This window comes from Chaetodon trifascialis, chromosome 6, assembly GCF_039877785.1.
Source record: "Chaetodon trifascialis isolate fChaTrf1 chromosome 6, fChaTrf1.hap1, whole genome shotgun sequence".
Classification (NCBI taxonomy): Eukaryota; Metazoa; Chordata; class Actinopteri; order Chaetodontiformes; family Chaetodontidae; genus Chaetodon; species Chaetodon trifascialis.
The window spans coordinates 16,803,094-16,826,969 of NC_092061.1; the positions used below are offsets into that span (position 1 = coordinate 16,803,094).

Sequence of the window (23,876 nt, forward strand, 5' to 3'; positions counted from 1 at the left end):
TCGTTTTTCTCCCTCCACCTCCTCTCTCTGCCATGGGCGATCCGGCTGTGATGCTGGTTTAGATCCACTGGAGGGATAAGTGTTGGAGCAGAACAGACTCCACTGTTCTTGCATGAGAGAGAGAGAGGTATGTGTGTGTGTGTGTGTGTGTGTGTGTGTGTGTGTGTGTGTGTGTGTGTGTGTGTGTGTGTGTGTGTGTGTGTGTGTGAGAGAGAGAGAGAGAGAGAGAGAGAGAGAGAGAGAGAGAGACATCCTTAATATATTTTCTCAGTGTGTGTGTGTGTGTGTGTGTGTGTGTGTGTGTGTGTGTGTGTGTGACATCAGAGACAAGTGTCACCTGAATGCCCCAGGACTCTTCTAATGCCTTTACCCATAAAAGTGTGTGTGTGTGTGTGTGTGTGTGTGTGTGTGTGTGTGTGTGTGTGTGTGTGTGTGTGTGTGTGTGTGTATGTATCAGGTGTTTGCCCATGGGTTTTACCAAGGGATACAAATATTTGCCTTGCAGCTGGTTGTGATGTATCAAGCTAGCTAACTAGCTATTAAGGAAAACCTTGAATATTAAGGAATCAAAGCAATGCCTAATTGTGGCTCCTTTCCAGCAATGTCAATCAGTCCACCACTTAACTTCAAAAACAGCGAATAAAAATATATCTCAAAAAACAACTATTGGAAAGAAAACATGAAATTCTGTACCAACATTCATGGTCCCCAGAGGTCGAAACTCTGTGACGTTGGCGATCCCCTTAATTTCCCCCTGGTTCGACCAGAAGGTCAAAGTTTTCACTTCTCCAGAGAAATGTCTACAAAATGGATTGGCACAAAGTTTTTATGATTCAATGAATCCTAATGACTTGGGTGATCCTTTGACTTTTCCTCTTGTTCCACCATGAGGTTGACATTTGTGGTTTTGAATACAACGTCTCCACAGCTACTGGATGGATTGGTATTAAATGTCATGCAGACATTCATGTCCCCCTCAGGATAAATTGAAGTAACTGTGGTGACCCACTGACCTTCAGGTTTTCAATTTAGGATCGTTACCTGGTCACAGTACAAATCTGTCCAATAATTTGGATTATGATCAGCTTCAATCTTACTTTCTGTTTAACGCTGATTAACAAAGGCTTGCATGACAACATACAAGTGTTGTATAATAATTGTAAACTAATATGGCAAACATAGAGGAATTGTACCTGCTGAATATTAGCTTGTGTTTACTCCGGCATTCTGAGAATATCAGTATGCTTACTCTAGTTTTAGACACTTGAAAATGCAGATTTTGAAGAAAACAGATATTAGAAAGTCTGAAACAATAAACATCCCATAACCTCTACAATTTCTCCTGCAGCCCCTTGTGAGGGTCTCAAACCCTCAGTTTGCAACCCCTGCTATAGACAATAGTGTGCTCACAGTTTGGGGAGGGTCATTTCCTGTTTCAACAAAACAACGCCCTCGTGTTGAAAATTAGGTCTGCAAAGAAACTGTTTTCCCACTTGGGTGTGGAGAATTTGACTGGCCTGCACAGAGCCCTGACCTCAAATCCATCTGGGCTGAAATGGCATTCTGATTCTGATTCTGATTCTGATTCTGATTCTGATTCTGATTCTGATTCTGATTCTGATTGTATGACAAACCTCACAAATGCTCTTCTGGCTGGATGACAGCAAATCCCTGCAGCCTGGTACCAAAATCTTGTGGAAAGTATTTACTGAAGAGTGGAAGCTAAGCATGTTACTGTAATGCCCATGGTTTTGAAATTAGATGTTTGACAGGATAATGCTCAGGTACACGCATACTTTTGGTCGTGCAGTTTATGTATTCATTAATAGTTCCACACAAAATAAAGGGTCAGTTGTACTAACAGTGCCATAGGAAACACCACAATGACTTTTGACTGGAGCTTTAGAATGCTTTAGTTGCAGACACCAGAGTGAGAAGTAAAAATGAAAGTAACTCAACTCCCCTCATTGACCTCAATTCAAATTGCGATGGGTTCAGAGAATGCTTGGTGTCCTCAATGGTTCTGCCTCTGATTATTCCCTCCACGTGTTTCATGGAGATATGAGTGAGGCCAGCAGCCCAACAATCAGTGAGCCTTTTCTGGGTGGACTTTCACTGAGGTGACAGCAGGTGAGTGGTGACAGCGATGGCTGGAAAAGCACAATGAAGAAGACACCACATGACTCAGCATACTTCCTCCTGAAAGCCTCGTGCTTTTCTCTCTCTGACCCTTACACCACCCACCTACTCAGCTGTTCCTTTTTCCAGAGTAACAAAAATCATATGGCTGACAAATTAACGGAAAATGTATCAATATCATAATCTGCACAACATTAATATTATCATTAAGTTGAATCAATCATGTTCTGCATTACAATTCATATTGAAAGTGTTTATTGTGCTGTCTGTTCCCTCGTGTAACCGTGCTGTAATCTGTGCAGCTAGTGGTTAATTGCAGTTTCGGTGGGCGGGTGGTGGTTTAGATGCTGGTTTGTTGATTGACAAGGCAAGAGACTAATGCTGCTTTCAGGGGCTCCTCGTAGCGTCCAATGCGCAGAATCAAATTTGTATAATAAAATAACAGGCATAAATATAATGAATCAACTCTGTGTGCAAACGCAGGCTACATGTGAGAGCCAGAAAATGTCCTCTGAAGTGGGTTAACAAGCCATGATTATTCACGTTGTTTCTGACCACCTCAAACTAGGGAATTTCTGTGTATACATTCATTGTATAAAATTAAGTTGCTTCCAAGTGGTAGATTTTATGGATTTAAATTCAACACAAATTAGATAAAATCATAACCCAAAATTGCATAATTCCGTGTTGTTTTGTGCTGTTTTACATTTACTTGATCAGATTTATCAAAAGAGACAAAAAGATCACCTCCACCTTGTCTAATCTGTATTACCAGCTGTTAGATATTCAGGTGTTTTGCAAAAGAAATTGTAATGACACACTTGTGAAAGTCCTTTGAGGGATGTACTTTATAGAGTCAGGCTATCCGTGGTGGCTAATAATAGCTTTGAAAGCAGTTCTGATGATGGTCAAGTATTCCCCCCCCCCCCCCCCCCCCCCCCCCGTGGATATTTGGACGTTTGCCCAGTTGCAATTTCGTCTGTTTTGTAATTGTCACATTTCCGACAGCACTAGAAGGCAGCATTAGTGTGGGAGAGGCTGGTTTGTTGACTGACTTCGGGCTTCGGCTGCGTTGTAGCCGCTACTGATAAACTAGCTAGCTCCCCTGTCAGAGTTAAAGCTATTCATTTCACAAGCTGTCAATAATGTAACTCTCCTCGTACAGCTGCTGCCCCAGGTCTAGGCGCAAGAAGATGATTGCCTGTAGATGAATTCTGTGTTATTGGATCATTTTGTAACAGCGTACGACCTGGTTTTAGCGAGCATTAGCATAAGTTACAAGATTGACACGATAGACGGCCGAAGTTCCTCGGGAGTGAGATGGGTAACGCTAGGCTGACCAGAGGTAGCTTATGTAGCAGGTTAGCGAGCTGAGTGCGACATGGAAATAAGAATATCTCCAGGTGGATTTCAACCATAAAAGAAACTGATATTTATTTGGGCAGCTGTTTTATGCTGATCTTTAAGAACTGAAGCCCCTTTGTCGCAGGGTGTAGTTGTCAAACTCTCGCTCGTCCTGGCCGCATCGCTGGCCTAGGAAGCCAGCAGGAAGCTAGCTAGCTGCACGTCTGGCTTCTCCACCAAAGTAAGTGTTCACACTCAGTAATAATTCGCTGACAGTTTTATCGGGTTTATTTTTTCAACGTGCACAAACGTTAACTTCTCAACTTAAGTTGCTGTAGTACATTTGCTTACACTGTGTGGCAGCTATCCTTAACTCAAACGGAGGTGGGTCTGTGCGGCGGCTAGCGTTAAGTTAATCTATTGAAGCTATAGCTAACGGTAGCACGAAAGATCACGGCCTTGGATGAGTTTGTTGTGCAGCTAAGTTTCTGATATTTGACTGGAAATGTCCAGCTTAGCTGTCGTTTTTTGAATTTCCTACTTGACATAAAACTTTAAGGTGAGTAATGAGCCTGTGAACAGCGTCCAGACTCTAACGTTATAGCAGTTTCCCTTGAGTTTTGGCAGTCTTGAATTTGTCCACAGACCAAAGATAAAGAATATAGGTTATGTCAAGATTTTTAATACGTTTGATCATCTGTTTTATGTGCCTGAAATTGGGCAGAATTGGATTATAAGAGCTTCACTGGAAACTGAATGTGTAAAGTCCTGTCTGAAGTGATATGAGGGATATTGCCAGACATCCTTTCTGTTTTGCAGAAATTAAGAGAATAAACTAAATCCACGAATGTCACAGACCCTTTCTCACACTATCTTTGGGAAATGTTATTACAGCAAACTACATGCTGCATGTTCTCAATATTCACATAAGTGCTGAACTCATTAGTCCAATAAAAGGATGAGTTGATTTTACACAAAATTGACTTACAACCAATTCAGTGATGAGTTGACAGTTTTAAGTCACTTGACATTCAATAATGCTGAGCTTTCAGTTCCCCAAATGTAAGGACGTGCTGCTCCTCTCTGTTGATTTTGTTGTGAATTGAATCTTTCTTTTCGGACTGTTGCAATTTCCCTGGGCTCAAGGGAATCTGAGCAGTTGTGATGCCACTATCTGTGATATTTCATAGACTACACCATCAGTGAGTTGATCAAGTGAATAATCAATAAGTAATCATATTCACCCCTGCCATTTCTTCTTCTTCTTCTTCTTCTTCTTCTTCTTCTTGGTATTTACTTTAGATGATGTTTTATTAAGATTAAACCATTAAATGAGTCAATTTTATGAACAGTTTAACAGAAATTAGTAATTTGAATAAATATTAAACAAATCTACAAATTGATCTCAGATTGGTATGAATGTCATCAGTATTTGCCACCCCCTCAAGCCAATATTCAGAGGGGGCACCTTTGGCAGTGATGATAGCCACTGCTTTGCACATCTGCCACTCTGCCATAAAGGTGCAACTGGTGAAGTAGCTGGACAACAGTTTTTGGATGCACAGCGGCTGCCATCTCAGCCATAGAAACCTGTACTCCTGACTTGCATAGATCTGTTGGTGGCGTCCTTCTTGCACAAATACTGTTTTTGAGAATGACCTGCTTAATGCAGATTTTGAAGGACAGTTTGAGTTTGTGGAACAGTAGAAGGTGAACATATTGACCTCAGCTGATCCTTAAAAACAGTAAATGTGTTGTTCTATCATCAGGCTGCTTTGTTAGTGTCTCATCTGTGGTATACAACCAGCTTTAAGTAACAAACTGTTGAGCTGTGCTCTTTAACTTCCAGGCGACGTGTCTGTCCTCTCCGAGCCTGATGCCATATTTTTATTTTGATGTGAGTGAGCTTAAGTGTACATTTAGTGCTTTGTGATTTGTATATTGTTATGTTTGTTTTGATATAAAACATGAAAAAGAGCAACAAATAGTTTTTACATCTGCAGCATGATTAGTGAATTAGTTTGAGTTGTTGGGGTCTCTTCCGTATGATATATCTTTTATCTGCTTAACAGAACTAGTTTCAATGTTGGTACATTTTTAATACTGGAAAGAAATACTGGGAAGTTTTGGTTATTGTTACAAACCAGTCTGATGTTCAGTTGTTCTCAAGGTAAGTGAGGATGCTCTGCGGACTGGCTACACAGAAACAAGAACACCAGCAGTGACGTGTAACCTGTTTGTTGTGGGTTATAATTGTAGAAGAAATACGGCACCTCTGATTCAGCTGTTGATCTGATGCGAGAATGTCCGGGGGAAGGGGTGGGCTGTTAAATGAGAGCAAAATGTTAATTTTACGCAGTAAGAATTACATATAGATTCTTGTCTGTTTAAATCGAAGTAATTCATGAGAAAATGGCACATTTGAAACTTGATAAACCCTAGACCGGCATTTAAAAATGTTGCACGACAAGGCTAAGAATCTCAATAGTCCTTTTACAGTGGAAATCTGACTGTGTTTGATAACTCTCACTGAGAGTAGCCCTATTTTTTTTTAATTAGATTTACTGATTTTATAACCTCTTTCCAGACAGTGGTTCCTCTGCACTGCAGCTTTATGCAATGCTTGAATCTTGATAACCGTTTATCCAACAGTTGAGACCATGTACCCTAGCTAATGATGACATTCAATTCTCCATGCTTCACTGAAGAAAAAAAAAAAAGAAAGAAAATGATTCTGTCTGCTGACATGTTGCCTTTAACTGATTGAAGGTTGCATGCTGTTGACGGCCTCCCTGCCAGCCATGGACACTCTGACTGACACATGCCCCACAGTGCACCAAAATGGGACTGCGCATCATGAATCTCCAGACGCCAGGCCATCCGCGGCTGTTCTGAGACTTCATTACTACCACAGCAGCCTAGCAGCGGCCGACTGCGGCTTCCTCAGCTACCCACCCGGAGACTATGTGGCGGAGGAGCTGTGCATAGATGCAGCCAAAGCGTGCAGTGAGTACACCTGCTGTACAAGGCTGCATAATACACCCCCATTCATGTGTTTTGCTGTAGGGGCATAAGTCCTGAGATAAGGTTATCAAGAGGCCACAGTGAAACCTATCAGCAGAAAAAGCATTGGCTTGTTCAATCATCTCAGCGTTTTGTTTACAGTTTGCCTAACTTTCGTCACTGTGTTTGAGGATAAGCAAAATGTGGTAGCTTTGCTTTGCTGAGTGTTGGTGGTGTTGCTGTTGCAATTTAACAGTCAAAAGTATGATGCCACTAACACAAACTTGATTCCAAAGAAGTCGGCATGCTGTAAAAAACCTAAATAAGTCCATGAGTCCATGCAGTAATCTCCCTTATCCAATCATGTGTTCACAAAGTGGTGAACCTCGCTCCATACTCATTGTGAACGACTGAGTGCCCCTCTCATACCCAGTCATGACACTATCACCTGTTACTAATGAACCTGTTTACCTGTGGGATGATCCAAACAGGTGTTCTTGGAGAATTCCACAACTTTCAGTCTTAGCTGCTCCTGTCCCAACTTGTTGCTGGCATCAAATTCAGAATAATCATATCTCTCTAGACTAGCCTGCATGTTGTTGGAATCGCATGTTATGTGTTTGATGGTAAACCAAACACAACTGACATTTTAGCCAGTCTGTATTGACCTTTTGTTCACCTGTGTTGGCACTACCAGTTTTTGCAGCTGTACTGTAATTTGTTTGTTCGAGTGATTTATGCACACGAACAAGGAAAATTGTTTTGGATCAAGCTAGTAACACATAGCTAACCTGTTCTGTTTTAAGGAATATGTTGCACAATTAAACAGAGGGACACTTCACAGAGGACAGTGTGGGTTCTGTTTCTTTGTCTGCTTTAGGTATATCACCTCTGTACTGCAGCCTTTTTGGTCTCTTTCGAGAGCGAGACCGCTTGTGGTTTTCACCCAACCACATCTTCCAGCTTGACGAATTGGCTTCAGAAGATGTGTTTTTCAGAATAAGGTAGCATCGACTTTTTTTACTTTTTACTTTTCCAAATTGAAATTGAAATGTCATTGTGACTTTCTGCATTTTCTGCATTGCTTTTTAACACAGGTACTACTTCCCTGGCTGGTACAGTGGTGGGGCATCCCGGGCATATCGATATGGGGTCACCAAGGGCTCAGAAAGCCCTGTTCTTGATGACTTTGTAATGTCATACCTTTTCTTTCAGGTGGGTACTTCATCTTACAGCCATTTATTACACCAACTGGTTGGAAATTTATATTTTTTATATGTGAGTCTGTTTGTTCATATCATACATTAGACATCATCAAACAAGTAGCTCATATCCTTGACAAGTGCAGTGATGTCAGTTTGTTAGTTTTTTTTTTTCCAAAAGACTGAGATGTAACAAACTGAAACTGATGCTTCTTTGATTTTCTTTTTTAACCTCATATCTATGGATGTTTTTTATAAGAAGGATTTCTTTAGTCTGAACTATAAACGCATTCACTGAGTGCAGTTATAACCCCCATGTGAGAGGGAGCTCAGTCTTGAAGGCAGTTTTGCTACTTGCATGCAAAGATCCACACCTCAGTGTGCACAAACCCTGAATGAGAACATAAAAGTAATCCCCATTCACTGTCTTTCGTGTGCACTCCGAGGCTTTTTCTGTGCTGCAGGTTTGACAGATCACAGCATGCTCAGAGTCCAAAAATGTAAAGCCACGTTTCAACCACAAATGTAAATTTCTTTGATTTGTTCGGTTACAGTCTGGATGCCAGTAAGGCTGAATTACTCACAGTGCAAAGCAGGAAGCTGCGACAGACACTCAAGACTTTGGTGGTTCCCAGGATTAGTGTGTTGATTGATTCATTGAATTTGACAATACACAGATTTTTAGGAGGAACACACATCATGATTGCACAATATCCATTAAGATGATAAGTTATTTAAAAAAAAAAACCCATCTGTTTCCCAGTACTTCCCCAAATCTTTTAAAACGCGAATATATACTGTAGTTTTTTTTTTTTTTTTCAAAATGACAGAAAATTATTTCATAAAATAGCTGAACACTGTAGTCATTTGTGTTTGTGGGAGCTATTTTCAACTGTGAAAATAGCTGACTATTTACAGCACCAGGACTCATGTGGAATTCACTAAAAATAAAATCTTGACAGTAGTTAAGAAAGATGTGACCCAGTGTAACAGTGGGGGCCATTTATAGGTTTTTATTAGTATCAGTCCATTGTGCATTTTTGCCACAGGGCTACTTGAGGAGTTAGTCTGGCCTCGGATGGCGCACATTGGCTCACAGGACTACTACTTTATTAATGCCTTAGTGGTCACAAAGTCTTGCGAGAGAAAAGTTTCCCTAGTGAGTCCCCTCGGGTTTTGTGTTGTTGTGAATGGAGTACATTTTCAGTTCCGTTGTAGTTGTGTTTTTGGTGAAAGGAAAACAGAGTTGTAATCACAGTAGTGTAGTACAGGAAGAAAAAGCCCAACAGAGACCTCATCAGATGTGTGACCAGAGCCCTGCACGTCCTTAGCCAAGAAATGATTCTTATAAACCATATAAACACTGCAATAGAAAGTAAGTGTGTTTTATAGGTGAATCCAGGTAACTCGAGCCAGTAATATGACTGGAGCTGAACTCAGAGTGAACTGAAGGATTACGTGGAATTATGCCTGTGGAAATCTGTGCTGCTGGCTTGGGAAAAGCCTATAAGGGAGAAGGGAAGCATCGCTGTGTGGGTCATTTGAGGATGCCGAACACTGCATATTTGCAGCCATTAAGCCATTACACATGCTTGCATTCACTCCGGACAGATGTGATGTTTTTTAATGTGAAGGACATGTTGAATTCTTTATGGTCTAAACTCGAGCTGAGCCCCCATGTTTGTGTTAAAGTAAGGCTATTATGACTTGCAAAAGAAAGTGTGTCTCTGCATTCACCAGTTGGAGATGCCGGTGTTCCTTCAACAACAGGAAGTTAGTTATTGTAGTTTAGCCTGTTGATGCAGGAGCAACAGTGTCTGTGACAGACAGCTCATGGAGGCACATAAGGTACTTTAGAAGCCTTAGTGCCCCAATTAGATTGATTGCCACCATTAGCATTAAATATCTTACTCGTTCTCAAGTCAGAACTCAGTCAAATCTGTCTCACACAAAAACATGATGCGCATATTTTTATGTTGAGTGTGACTTGTGACTGGGGACATCATACAAACTTGCCTGAGAATCATCATCATCTTCTCAGTTCTCATCAGTATTAAAGTAATCCAGCGACCGTAGTCCATGAGTTATGTGGATGTATAGCTATTGCTGATTTGGTGTACATGTAATTCTACAAGTTTGCCAAAATATGAGCGAATATAGCCAATGTAGGTTGTCTCAGTTGTCTGTCTGAGGGGGGTCCACAGTGTCAGACTTCATGTTTCAGAGCATATTTCTCCGTTTCTCAGTTGAAGGCTAAGTCACATACAATAAAAGCTAAAGATGTGTTTTCTTAGGACATCGATAGATAATGAAATATGGCAGTCTTTCAGGTTGTGTTCACATGCACACACAATACAGAGTTTGATACGCTTTGCATGAGAGCACAAGGTTGTACACTTCCTCTAAGCAAGTGCACGACTGACTGTGTGGCTCTCATCTCTGTGTGCAGTGGAGGTATGACTTTGTCAACGGCTTGGTGAAGATCCCCAACTCCCATGAGACTCAGGAAGAGTGCCTCGGTATGGCTGTACTCGACATGACAAGGACAGCCAAGGAGAGACAGCTGTCGCCTCTGGACATCTACCACACTATAAGGTACTAGTTGAGAACAGAGGCTGCTTTTGGTCTGAACATCTGCTAAGCACTAATTGATGAACGGGTGTAATTGGTGCCAATGCAAAGCCTGATTTTTTTTTTTTGCATGGATGCACAAAAAAAATGCTTTTTTTAAAACTCTACTTTGAGGAATATTAAGACTTTTTGTTTGGTTGGCTAACAAAAACATCTGTACAAGCATTTTGCCAAAGTAAAAACAGCTGAAATTAGCAAAGTTATCCTTCAAATTAGAGAGAATGAGTAAATTCAGTCACAAATTTCAGAAATTGTTAGTTTTTGATTCTCCTTCATTCCTACCAAGGAATCAATCAATTGCTTTTGCCCTTTCCCAATCAGAGTCTTCCATGTCCTCTTGTATCTCCATGCCTGTAGTCTGTCAGTGGTGGACACCTTATCATGTATCTTTAAAACAGTATAGACCAGAGGAAAGGTTTCCATCATTCATTCGGTATCTAAGTGTGAGATTTGATTCTGTGATTCTGCTATTACATGCTTATATTTTGAAGACCTCAAATGTTTCATTTTAAAAAATGTTTTTTGGCTGATCAAATGTAAGAAGGTTGCTGTTCACATAGAGGTCCTCTATTTTCTGCACACCCTTGTCTGCCCAGATTTTAAAACCACCATCTGCTCTTCCTGCACTAAAATATGCATGACCCCAAAGAAGGGGAGCGCAAACAACAGGAAGAGCATCTTTAACATACTGATGTGCCTCATACCAGATGTCAATAGATTTTTTTGAGGAAAGTGTTCTTTTCAGATTTTTGGGGTCAGCAGAATGTAGATCCAACTTCAATGGGAGGTTTTGCATTGATTCATTTGGATCATGTTTATGTTAGAGTCTGCACTATGGCTGTATTATGAGCCTTCCTATGATAAGACAGCTTTAAAATGATTTTAATGGCATTTCAATGAAAATGTGAATCACTTTCTCCACTAAGAATAGTTGCTTGGTATTGCTTTGAAAATGCATGAGGGACACAGGGTTTTACATGCTGATAATTAAAAAAAATCCCCTTTCCCTTTTGCTTCCTTCTAGCTACAAGTCCTTCTTGCCAAAGGACATGAGAGCTCAGATCCAGGACTGCAACTTTCTGACACGCAAGCGAATCCGCTTTCGTTTCAAACGCTTCATCCAGCAGTTCAGTCAGTGTCGGACCACAGCGCGTGACCTCAAGCTCAAGTACCTCATCAGCATGGAGTCCCTGGAGAAGGCCTTCTACACAGAGACCTTCCAGGTCAGGGAACCATCCAGCGGACAGCTCATCATCCTGGTGGCAGCGGACAGCGGCATCCAGTGGTGTCGAGAGAAGCTTAAAGACTCTGAGCAGGTTGGTATCATAAGTTCTGTCAGTGAGGTTTGCTCCTTTGGTGGCATCACAGATAACATTGTTACAAAAGATGTCTCTTATGCTGTTCGTCCAGGAGCTGCAGACCTTGTGTGACTTCCCCGATGTCACTGACATCAGCATCAAACAGGCCAGTAAGGAGGGTGCTGCAGAGAGTCGGGTGGTCACCATCAACAAACAAGACGGCAAGAATCTGGTAATTTGACTTTTTGGACGTCTGTCTTTTCTCTGTCTTAAGCTGGCAAAGAAACAACTTTTTTAACCACAGTATGCAGCCAGCTTCAGTGACGCTGGTTCACTATCACTTGAGAGGACTGTAAAGGCAGAAAACCTGTGCAGCCGTAGAAGCATTTGTTTTATAACCCTGCCGTCTGTGCAACAAGACAAATATAATGCACAGTTTAATGATGGTTGTTGGTGAATGGTGGAAGTTGACATATCATGTGTAACAGTGGTTTTGGTACGTTTCAGGAGCTGGAGTTCCCCAGCCTGTCTGAAGCCCTGTCCTTTGTGTCCCTCATTGATGGCTACTATCGGCTGACTACAGACGCACATCACTACCTTTGTAAAGAAGTGGCTCCTCCGAGGCTGGTGGAAGCCATCGCCTCCCATTGCCATGGCCCCACCTCGTAAGTGAAGAATAACAAACCTTTACTCATTTTATTTACCAGTGGCAATAGTAATGTTGAAAGTTTGGAAAAAAAAATTGGATTATTTTATGTATTTCCTGAACTGCACCAATGTGGTACATGACTTCTGTATTTCAAAATCGAATGTACAAGCTTTGCTCAGGTGGTTGGTATTTACTGTATGTCCTATCCAAGCAGGTGATACAGGTGAATAACTTACTGCGACTGTACTGTGTGTGTTTTTTATTTTGGGACTTTTTTTTTTGTCGTTGTCACAGAATGGAGTTTGCCATCAACCGGCTCCACAAATGTGGAAATAAGCGAGGATTGTACATTTTGAGATGTAGCCCTAAAGACTTCAACAAGTATTTTCTCACTTTCCCTGTTGATGTAAGTAACACTCAAACTTGTAGTTTGTAGCATCACATCATAGTTTTACAATCCTGCCTATTCGACGCTGCTGTCCCTCTGAACGTAGCTGAAGAATGTTTCAGCACCAAGCTGCTTCTCGTCTATTTGTGTTTTTTTAAGAGCCTCTTGTTTTGTTCTCCAACCCAAGCCTTTTCATTGTATAGTCAAACCACCTGGACTAGTGTCACACTCAGAATCAGATTTGCTGTTGTTGTATTACTGTCAGTTCCATGACTGAAGCTCCGATCGTATGCATTTCCATCATCTGCTTTCCTCTTTGTGTCCGCTAGGTGTATGATGCTGTCGAATACAAACACTGCCAGATAACCAGGTCTGCCAGCGGGGAGTTTAACCTCAGTGGAACCAAAAGAAACTTCAGCAGCTTGCAGGAACTACTCAGCTGCTACCAAAAGGAAACTGTGCGCTCTGACAGCGTCATTTTCCAGTTCAGCAAGTGCTGTCCACCTAAATCCAAAGGTAAAACGAACAGACTCTGGATTTATACAATTTGAGAGATTAGTAAACTTTTGCACACACTGTGTGTGTGTGTGTGTGTGTGTGTGTGGTACTGTGTAATGTGTAACATAAAAAAATCAAACTTTTATATGCTGCTAAATTAATGACAGTAGAATTAAAGTCTGCTAGATGTTTCGAAGTGCATGTGGCTGTGAACAGTATTGGAGGGAGCAAAGACATTTTATGCTGTTACTTGTGAATGGAAAAAGTCCATGGACCCCCAGCTGTAGGCAGCTTTTTTCAGATGCTGCTGAATACGACATTGTGGACTCCTGTTAAGGATCTTTGTCCCCAAATAAGGAATCAACTGGCATGCAAAAGTTAGCTCTGATCTAGTGCACCTTAATGGGATGCTTACTGTTTTCTTTCAGTGAAGTCAGTGTTCTGGCCTGTCATTAATAGAGAGGGAGAACATTGATCTTCTGATTTGGGAGCTGAACAAACAACCAGGTTGACTCAACGGTGCCTCAGTCTTAGTGGTTTTGAAATTTAAGCAGAACTGCTCTATGCTAGGAATTTTCATAACGTGGTGTTTTCCACAGAAACTGACGATGAGCAACTGCAGAGTGTCGACATCACATTGTCATTACTCAGTTTCTCTGTCAGTTGGACTCCTTAAAAACCAGTGTGTGATCTATTGGGAGAAAATGGCAGAAATGGAATATAATATTCATAATTGTGTTTTCAGTACTTCATTTTCTCTCCGCCAACAGAAAAGTCCTGCCTCCTGGTGTGTAGGAGCAACAAGGGATCTGAAGTGCCTCTGTCTCCGTCACTTCATCGGCACAACATCAGTCAAATGGTGTTTCACAAGATCAGGAAAGAAGATCTGGAGTTTGTAAGCTTAGTGTGCATGCTCAGGACTGTCATATGTCTGTAGTTCCAAAAATTCTTCATTATTGCGTTGTAGCACTAAACTACTACACAGATATCCCATTTTGTGCCTTTTGCCAACAAGTCATTCTCTGGTGTCTGTTTTTAGAATTAAAACTACAATCACGTTTCCTTTCAGATGGAGAGCCTAGGTCAAGGGACATTTACCAAGATCTTCAAAGGGGTCCGCAAGGAGCTGGGAGACTATGGACTCGTGCACCAAACAGATGTCGTTATGAAAGTCCTGGACCAGGCCCACAGGAATTACTCTGAGGTCTGTGGCTTTAAAACTGTGCAAACCGTTTGGTTTGCAGGGATACAGCTTGTTTTACAGAAGGTTCAAGCTGCATTGTCTTCATTGAGCTATACAGGCAGGAGTAGCTGCAGCAAATGTACTCAGAATTCATTTAGGATAAGAAATAAGCACCTGCTGATTTATTTCAGGGTGCGGCTGATTCCTGTTTCACTTAGGCAGCTTTCTTGCCCTCGTATAGGTGTTCTTCTTGATTTAGTTGGGGCCTACACTGGTGTAACTTTTTCTCTGTCATGGGCACATGGATAATTTGGTTTTCTGTCTTCTCTGTCTTCTCTCGTCCTACAGTCTTTCTTCGAGGCTGCCAGTATGATGAGCCAGTTGTCCCATAAGCACCTGATCCTTAACTATGGCGTGTGTGTCTGTGGAGAAGAGAGTAAGTCAGCCTTGGAGACACGCTCTCAACTTGTCATGCTGTTAGTTAACTGTGTGTCCTCATTTGTACGTGCCGTGAAGGGAAAAAAAGGGTAAGCTAACTTGCATACTGTACCTGTTCATTTGACAGACATTATGAGCTTATGGTCTTCTGGTCTAATGATGTCAAGAGTCTACCATGATTTGCTATAATCTTGGCCAGACTCCATTAGCCTAAAGCTCAGAGCAGTGATTAAACCATGGACTTGGTGGGCTATTCTTAGGAGGATTACAATACCCTGCTGCAAAAACTCTTCCACTGGCCCCACTCCCTCTTCACCTCACAGGCTGCTACTGTAGGCATCTGTTTATGCTGCCAGGCGCATGTCTGCTCTGCTGTCTGTCTGTTTTTTATCAGTATTGACATTGATCAATTGGAAATGTCAATATGAATTCTAAAGAAAAGCTTCATGAAGTGGTCAGTGACAAAGCACTTTGTATTTGTGGTTCCTTGTTCTTCTTGGGTAGTTTAAGAGAACATTTTACAGCTGAAGAGAAGTCCATGGGGGATTCAGAGGTGCTGCTCTTTGTGCCACAGTGGACAAATTTAGATATAATCAACTGAGCATACGAAGGCATTGTTCTCTCTGTACTCTCTGTCTTCACTGAAAAAATCAAACGCACTTAAAGCAAGTAGAAAACAGTGCTGCCAAAAGTCCCTAAAACAAAATCGCCAACTTAATCCGTGATAGACAAAATAAATTAAGATATACTAAAACCACAGAGTAATGCTTGATATCAGTGGAAAATAATGTAAAAATGAGTTTCTCAAGTGACTTTAAGAGAGGCATTTGATTCCTGCTCTCCTTGCTTCAGTTAGCATTGCAAAGTGGCTCATCAACATAATAACCTTACATAGGATGACAGAAAGCTTGTATGTCTAAGAACTGTGTTGTAGTCACAAAATCCTTAAATGATTTTTAACCTCAGTTAAAAAATGTTTTCCTTCAGATATCATGGTGCAGGAGTATGTGAAGTTTGGTTCACTGGACACCTACTTGAAGAAGAACAAGAACTCGATAAACATCCTGTGGAAGCTGGAGGTGGCGAGGCAGCTGGCCTGGGCCATGAACTTCCTGGTAGGAATCTGTGTATAGTGCACTACATACCGGTTCCATCAGCATTACTGATGTCATGTTCTGCCATGACCTGGATTTTACAATGCTGTCATTGCTATGATGCATTAACATATTAAAAATGTGCTCAAGTGTGTCTGCAGTAACATGCAGGTAGAAGGCTTCACATTTCATTTAGTACACAAATCATCTTAAAGAGACCTCTGAGAAGCAGCTGTAAGAAGAGTGGTTTACTAATTGTTCTGTCTGAGTTGGTAAAACACTGATTCATCGCTCCCTTTCTGAACCTGCAGGAAGAAAAGCAACTTGTCCATGGGAATGTCTGTGCTAAAAACGTTCTTCTAATCAGAGAGGATGACCGGAGGGCTGGGAACCCCCCCTTCATCAAGCTGAGTGACCCTGGCATCAGCATCACTGTCCTGCCCAAAGAAAGTGAGTTTATGTCTGTCCTCAGATAAACTGTAATACACTCTTCAGTCAGCAGGGGGCAGCTATTCAACAAGGGTGTGATAGCGATGAGACAGTGCCTTGGATTACGCTGTTTTGCGTGTCGATTAGCAATCAAAAACACTTGAGAAATGAGTGGTAAGTCACTGCTATTAAGATAAAGAAAAGAGTTATGTTAGACGAGAATGGATTTAGTTTTATTGCTGCAAACCGATGACGTTTATAGAGGAATGCATTCAATTAGTGCAGAAAATCAAACTGAATCAACTGAAATTTTACCTGAAAATTTCAGAGCCTTAATGGAAATTGAAGAATTTACTGAGGGTTGTGGGTTAAATGTTTCTGTTTGTGATTAGTCCTGATTGAGAGGATCCCTTGGGTGCCCCCTGAGTGTATCGAGGACACTGCCAACCTGAGCCTGGCTGCAGACAAGTGGAGCTTCGGCACCACCCTCTGGGAGATCTGCAGTGGTGGGGAGAAACCTTTAGTAACACTGGACAACTCTAAGGTAGGGCTGGGTGGTATGATCTATAATATTTACTGTATCAGGGTATGTATTTAATGCTGGGTGGTATTGAGACTGTGTGGGCCACGGTATATGATTGATTGATTGAGTGATTGATTGATTGATTGATTGATTGATTGATTGATTGATTGATTGATTGATTTATATTTATTTATTTATTTCAATAGAGTCTTTTAAATGCAGTACAGGCTGCAGCATGGCTGGGAATTTCTGGGTCTCTCTTGATTCTGTTAAGTTACAAATAATGGTCAGTGCACCTTCATGTACAACACTCCAAACTGGAGAGAGACCATGCCAGTAATTATGCATGACTTCAAACCTTGACATAATCTAAACCAGCGTGTTGAATAGAAATTGCCCTTTTGCCTTGATGGAAAATCCAAAAAGACAGTTCATACTCCCAGCAGCGTGATTTATGTATTGACTTACTTTGTATATTAAGCTGAATCTGCACTATACTGACCCTTCATTTTGTATCACAGAAAAGCCTCTTCTACGAGGACCACCACCAGCTTCCCGCACCAAAGTGGACCGAACTGGCTAATCTGATCACCAGCTGCATGGACTACGAGCCCACATTCAGGCCCACATTTCGTGCGGTTATCCGTGACCTCCACAGCCTCTTCACACCAGGTTGGTTCAAACCCCTCATCAGCTGGCCAGCCAGACTGCCCCTAACAGGGAATCTAGGTCATACCAGTGTGGAATCTCAAATGTCTTCAGACACACACACCCAGACCACACAGGCATTCATCACGGTGTCTTCAGGAACCTGTCATTGAAAACGGGCTCTCAGCTTCGCCTTCATGGGGTCATCATTCAGCTGCTGTTTGAAATGAGGTCAGGAATGAAGTAGGGCTGGTATTTTGGGAATTATGCAGCATTTTGGGAATTCTTCAGCTGTCTTTTCTTGCTTGAAGTTAGATGAGAAAGACAATATGTGCATGATTAGTGCAGAGATTGGTCCAAGACATGATTAGTCGAGCTTTGGGACCAGAGGAACCATTGCTGGAGAGACTTCAGGGTCCAGTTGAGCTTGTCTAAGTAACTAATTCTCTCAGTAGGTGTTTTATTTCTGATATCTAGTCCACATGTGTTTTTCAAAACATGGCCTTTTCGTTGTGTTTTGGCCTTTCATCCACATACAAACACAGTTGAACATATCGGTGTGCACCATGATCTCCTTTGTTTACATCAATCAGTTTGATGCAACAGCAGGCGTGGCCAAAGAAGTGCAGGTGCTAATCATGCTGACAGGACTTTTTACATACGTCCAGTCGCTGGTGGCGTGTTGGTTTGACACGGCTGCCTTAATCTCTGAATGTGTGTTTTTGTCTTTGTGTCCCCAGACTACGAGTTGATCGTGGACAGTGACATCCTGCCGAACAGGACCGTGGGCTCTGGCTGGTCGACTGGGGGTTTTGAGAGTCAGGAGCCAGCTCAGTTTGAAGAGCGACACCTCATATTCTTACAGCAGCTTGGCAAGGTATGAAGAAGTGTGGAAATTGTGCTTTTAAGAGTAAATGAAGCCATGCTAATAAGCTAACACCCCTTTTCCTCTTGCAATAACTTAATGTTTGGCATATGTTGTCCTGATATTTCAAGCTTTTGAAACATGATTCTGGAAGAACTGAGAATAATGATGTCTCTCTGAAGTTTCTTGAAATTACCTGTCTTGATCTTAACTCTTTTTTCTTACTTAACGTTATTTTTCAACTAGTTATCCAAGCCCATCAAAATTAAAACATGTTGCACTACACCATGCTCCACCAAATGTTCTCTGCTGGTGTAATGGAGAAGAGTTGTGCAATGTGTTTTCACTTTGATGGACTTTCACTGAAGCTCTCACCACTCTCTACCTCACTGTGTGTGCCCTCTTTAAGTACGAAATGGAGTAAAAATAAGAAGTCAGACTATGAGTAAAAAAGAAAAACACCTCACTCAAGTTGGTGTTTTCTTTCAGGGAAACTTTGGCAGTGTGGAGATGTGTCGCTATGACCCACTTCAGGACAACACAGGAGAGGTCGTGGCCGTGAAGAAACTCCAGCACAGCACTGCCGAGCACATACGAGACTTTGAGAGAGAGATTGAGATCTTGAAATCCCTGCAGCACGAGAATATCGTCAAGTACAAAGGCGTCTGTTACAGTGCAGGTACGGCTGACCTGCAGTTCATACCCTCATCTCCAAACGTTAAAACTGGAAATGTTGGTTGATGTTGGAAGACGACATATTTCCAGTCACCTTGTTGCATACATCCTCTACTCTTCCCTCTGCACATTCTACAGTAGAACTACAGAATCCGACCAAACTCTTTGTGCATTTGCCATATGCTCACTATAAAAGCAGCCTCACTGAGCAGTAAACACAGTCTGTTTGCACGAGCCAGTGGATGAGAAGCGAAGTGTTGTCTGTCATATAAAGAGAATTTGTGTATTAAGCACCAGGTATGGCGGTTTAGTGCATTTCTCACCAAATAAATGTAATTTGGTTGGTTTTGCCATTTTGCTCATCCAAAATGTTTTTGCTCATAATGAGTTACATTCTTCTTTTTTTCTTTGGTCTTTGATGGACATCCACAAAGTGTAGCATCATTGTATCCTTCCCGACTTAGTGATAAAAAAGCTGTATCAAACAATTAGAAATTCGCAGTTACTCTGTGTCGGTGTCTTTCAGTGCTTCTTTCTTTGTTTTTGGCTTCTCTCAGGACGGCGAAATCTCCGTCTCATCATGGAATATCTGCCGTTTGGAAGTCTGCGAGATTACCTCATGAAGAACAAGGAGAGGATCGACCACAAGAAGCTCGTGCATTACACTTCTCAGATCTGCAAGGTACTTCCTTTTGTCTAGTTTTGTCACATGCTGACCGCTGGAGCTGCAGATGCAGTAAAGGTTTCTGTCTGTGTGTGTTCACAGGGTATGGAGTACCTGTCAAGTAAACGATATATCCACAGAGACCTGGCAACACGAAATATCCTTGTGGAGAGTGAGCTGAGAGTGAAGATCGGAGATTTCGGCCTCACTAAAGTTCTGCCTCAGGACAAAGAGTACTACATGGTCAAAGAGCCAGGAGAGAGTCCCATATTCTGGTCAGACTTCTGTTTTCTTTTTAGTGCTTTTGTTCTTTTCACTATCCTCATCATGCTGGACAGTGTTTGTGCTACTGTGTGATTTTATTTAAAAATTTTGCGTGTGTGTTTGTTCCATCAATGAATATCAATCCTGTTTATCCCCAGTCAAAGCTGTCCTCCCTGTCTTACTGTTGAAGACTGTTTGTAAGCTTAACTGCCTCCTTAAGTGAAGCAGAACAGACAACAACAGACAGTCAAGTGTCCTGTTTTGTAGGTATGCCCCTGAGTCTTTGACGGAGAGCAAGTTCTCCGTGGCATCAGATGTGTGGAGCTTTGGAGTGGTGCTTTATGAGCTCTTCACCCACAGTGACAAAAACAGCAGCCCTCCTGCAGTAAGTGATGACAGCAAGCATGCACTGACTTTTTCACCACCTGTCCAGCTTTATTTCTGTTCACATGGCAGGAAACTGTAGGAAAATGACACGAGATTACCGTTTGCTCTTATTACTCTGTCTTCATAAGATCCTGTTTTAAGTCAAGAAAGCAGTGTAACTGGTGTGCTACACTGGCTAAGATGCAGGATATAAACAGGTTTGAATCCATCCTGGGATTCTTTGTTCCCACATTTCCTGTCTGCCTCTCAACTTGTGAAAAAAGAATATAGTGTAACACACGGGAATTTTGTCTGGAAAGCTGTGTGTTACTTTTAAAGACACGATAGCATGCAGGAAACCTGCATCGTGAAAAAGTGGCTTGACCTGAATGAACAGCCCTGCCAAACTGCCAGTGACGTACAGACGGTTTAGACATTCGACATCAAAGTACAATGCTTCAATGCTTCGTCTGTATATAGAGTAAACAAACCTGACGCTTTAATACAGACAGCAGTTGGTTAATTGCCTGACTGCTCCAGGGGAAGAGGCTTTTTCCTCCCTCCTCTTCCTGAACTGATCGTACCTCAAGTTGTGTTCTTGAGTGCTTTCAAATGAGGCCACCGCTTCTTTGCTGAATACCTGGTTACGTGTATGAACGAACCACTTTCAGCGTCTTCTCAGCACAACTCACCATAACTGCATTTTGCTGTCACCCTAAATACAGACACTCTGTCAGGCTACACCTGGCAAAATAGAGCCACTGTCCCACTTACTGAGAACATACTCTAGTCGTTGACAATAACATTTCTTTGCTCAGGTTGTCACATGTTTGGCTTGTACTCAGTCGTAACAAATTTCTGGTTTACATGCACATCATTCTTTCCTTCTGTGCACTGCTGCTGCTGCACAGCAATAAAGTTCTCGCTTATCTTTCTATTTGGGTTTGCAGCCATTTTCCTGTCTCTAAGGATGTGTCTTCTTGTTGTTTTCTGTAAATCAAATAGATTTTTAAAGTCACCGCTTTCTCCTCAGGTTTTTATGTCCATGATGGGGAATGACAAGCAGGGACAGTTGATCGTCTATCACCTCATCGAGCTCCTCAAATCAGGCAGCAGGCTGCCTCAGCCTCTCGGGTGTCCCACAGAGGTACAGTTGTGTTGTGTTTTTTTACATACACACGTCACCTGTCGCTACAGCATTGCAGTTGCCAACTAGTCACACAAGTGCAAGCTTGACTCCATGCCAGGGCGCATGACTTGTAATGTTTTTGTTGTTTGCTCATCGCAGGAGTACACCCACAGATAATTCTCTCTCTTGCTGCTTTTTCTCCCAGATACATGAGATCATGGAGGAGTGCTGGGACAACGACCCTTGCTTGCGTCCCTCTTTCAAGGAGCTCGCTCTGCGCATCGACCTGTTCAGGGACAGTAAGGAGTTTTAGACAGAAAAATCACCCTAAGTGCCATGCTCCTCTTCAACTGAGTCGCTCTTAACATTGTTGCCCTGTTTGTGGCCAAAGGACAGAGGGTGATATGAGGTCCTTCTCCTGCTGAGCGACAGCATGTCTCAAAGTAGATTGTAACTGGAAGAGCGGTGGTTCAAAGCTAGGACCAGCTCAAAAACTACTGCCAAGGTGCCTTTAAACAAGGCTCTCAAACCATTTTTTATAGTGGAGCAGCTTAGTGGCCAGCAGCAGGATGGAAATGGAGGCTTGGATTCAAGGAACTGTCGATGGTGATGTTGTTGAGAAAGCGTGAACGTGTTTGGTCAAACATCCTGGATCAAAGCAAGATTTCAAGAATGTGTGCAGACTGTGAGTAGACTATCGCCAGGCCTAAAGCTAGAGATGCTTGTGTCAAACAAGTTCTTCGTGTGTGTGTGTGTGTGTGTGTGTGTGTGTGTGTGTGTGTGTGTGTGTGTGTGTGTGTGTGTGTGTGTGTGTGTGTGTGTGTGTGTGTGTGTGTGTGTGTGTGTGTGTGTGTGTGGGTGTGGGTGTGTGTGAGAGAGAGTGCACATTGTTTGTGCGTGTGTGCGTGCATGTTTGTGTGTGTGAGAGTGTGTTGTGTCCATACGAACAGCTAGCAGGGCTAGCTCTTACCGTCCCCTTCTCCCCTCACCAGAAATAAAATGGACTTGGTGTTTTCTATGTATGTGTGTATATACCTACAGTATACTTGTGTACATATGTCCAGAAAAATTTTCTAATTTTATAAAATGAAAATATAGTAAATACTATATTTGAACTGCCAGCAAGATGTCAAAGTAAATGAAGTACATACAAAGGTGATTTAAAAAATCTGTTGTTTTATGTTTTCATTGTGAGAAATGGTGTGAAAATTAAAGAACAGTCACATCTGTTAAGCAAATTCTCTGTCGCTTTAAAGCTCCTCATTGTTTCCACAGTGTAAATGAGTGTGCTATTGAAACAACACGTGACACCATAACCAGTCAAGAAGCTCAAAATCCAAACACTATTTACAAATATAAACTGAAGAGGAAATGACATGAATCACAACTGAATACACAGAATTTATCATAAATCTCCATACACATTCAAATCTGAAGCATATCGGACTGTTTGATTTTGCTGGAAGCGGGCTGTGAAAATATACAGACAGGATGAATGTAGCATACTACACATGTAAGACCCCTTAAATGTTGACGAATAGCGTGCCTTCTCGATCATGAAAGCTTCATTTCTGAAACTTTGTAAACAATATGGTCCAAATGTGCATCTTGCAGGAAAATTTCATCATAAAGATGACACACATTGAACTAGGTCCAGATTTAAGACCCATACTGTTGCACATACCCCTCCCCACTTAAGTGTCTTTTGGCATCTTCATCAGTTTCAGGAATGTTGTCCAGTAAGTTGAGTCGAGTTTCCTTAGAAGGGTACAAAGAAAAATTCCATGTAGTTGTCAGTGTTTGAGTGATATTTGATTTCTTCCATGTAATTACAGATGCGTGTAGTTTAAGATGTAATCCAAACAGCACTGCAGTGCAGGGAGGAACATTGTAAACCCCTCCTGAAGCTGATGATGAAGTATGTACCAACTAGACCTTGTTATGTAACTGCAGGACCAGAGACCGTGGATTAAAGGGGCACATGGAGGGGTTTTCACCAGATGTCTTACAATCACTTTTTACTGTAGAGCTTAAACAAAAGGGGACAATTTGCGTTGCAGACAGTTAAATAGTCAAATGTCTAATTTAAAGAAAAAAAAAAGCAATAAATATAACTGACTACTTAGAAAATTAAAGCTGTAACTTGTACACGTGGTGGAAAGTATCAAAGTACAGCCAAGTTTGAGTATGAAGTACTCTGAGTCATTTATTTATTGTTACTACTGGTACTCCAAAATCCAGTTTGAAAAACTGCACTTTTATGGAGTTCTACTTCCACCCAACAAAAGAAAAACAAAAGTTTCTTTCAAAGTCAAAAATATATTATTCTGAGATAATTATCATTTTCTAATTAAATCAAAATTATGAGATTTTGTGATGAGGCTTTCTTTCAAATTGAAAGAACAGTAAGTCAAAAATGGTGACATCACATTTTCCATTTTCCGAA

General features: G+C 41.6%; 1 protein-coding gene across 1 annotated transcript; it reads left to right on the plus strand.

The window, feature by feature from the left end:
* Positions 1 to 3,151: 3,151 nt before the first annotated feature.
* jak2b (Janus kinase 2b) lies at positions 3,152 to 22,665 on the plus strand. Its single transcript, XM_070964357.1, has 24 exons — positions 3,152 to 3,724; positions 6,253 to 6,489; positions 7,367 to 7,490; positions 7,584 to 7,701; positions 10,138 to 10,283; positions 11,344 to 11,635; positions 11,730 to 11,849; positions 12,125 to 12,282; positions 12,561 to 12,672; positions 12,984 to 13,170; positions 13,923 to 14,047; positions 14,222 to 14,356; positions 14,684 to 14,771; positions 15,761 to 15,888; positions 16,179 to 16,317; positions 16,689 to 16,840; positions 17,341 to 17,491; positions 18,208 to 18,344; positions 18,822 to 19,011; positions 19,565 to 19,689; positions 19,774 to 19,946; positions 20,203 to 20,320; positions 21,335 to 21,448; positions 21,636 to 22,665. The coding sequence occupies exons 2-24, from the start codon at positions 6,258 to 6,260 to the stop codon at positions 21,741 to 21,743; spliced, it is 3,372 nt and encodes a 1,123-aa protein (XP_070820458.1). The 5' UTR covers positions 3,152 to 3,724; positions 6,253 to 6,257; the 3' UTR covers positions 21,744 to 22,665.
* Positions 22,666 to 23,876: the final 1,211 nt, after the last annotated feature.

Excerpts from the sequence above, each read along its gene's own strand:
- jak2b (XM_070964357.1), top strand. The coding sequence starts at position 6,258 with ATGCTGTTGACGGCCTCCCTGCCAGCCATGGACACTCTGACTGACACA. Across the intron at positions 12,283-12,560 it reads CATTGCCATGGCCCCACCTC|AATGGAGTTTGCCATCAACC; the intron begins GTAAGTGAAGAA and ends TCGTTGTCACAG. Across the intron at positions 15,889-16,178 it reads CCTGGGCCATGAACTTCCTG|GAAGAAAAGCAACTTGTCCA; the intron begins GTAGGAATCTGT and ends CTGAACCTGCAG.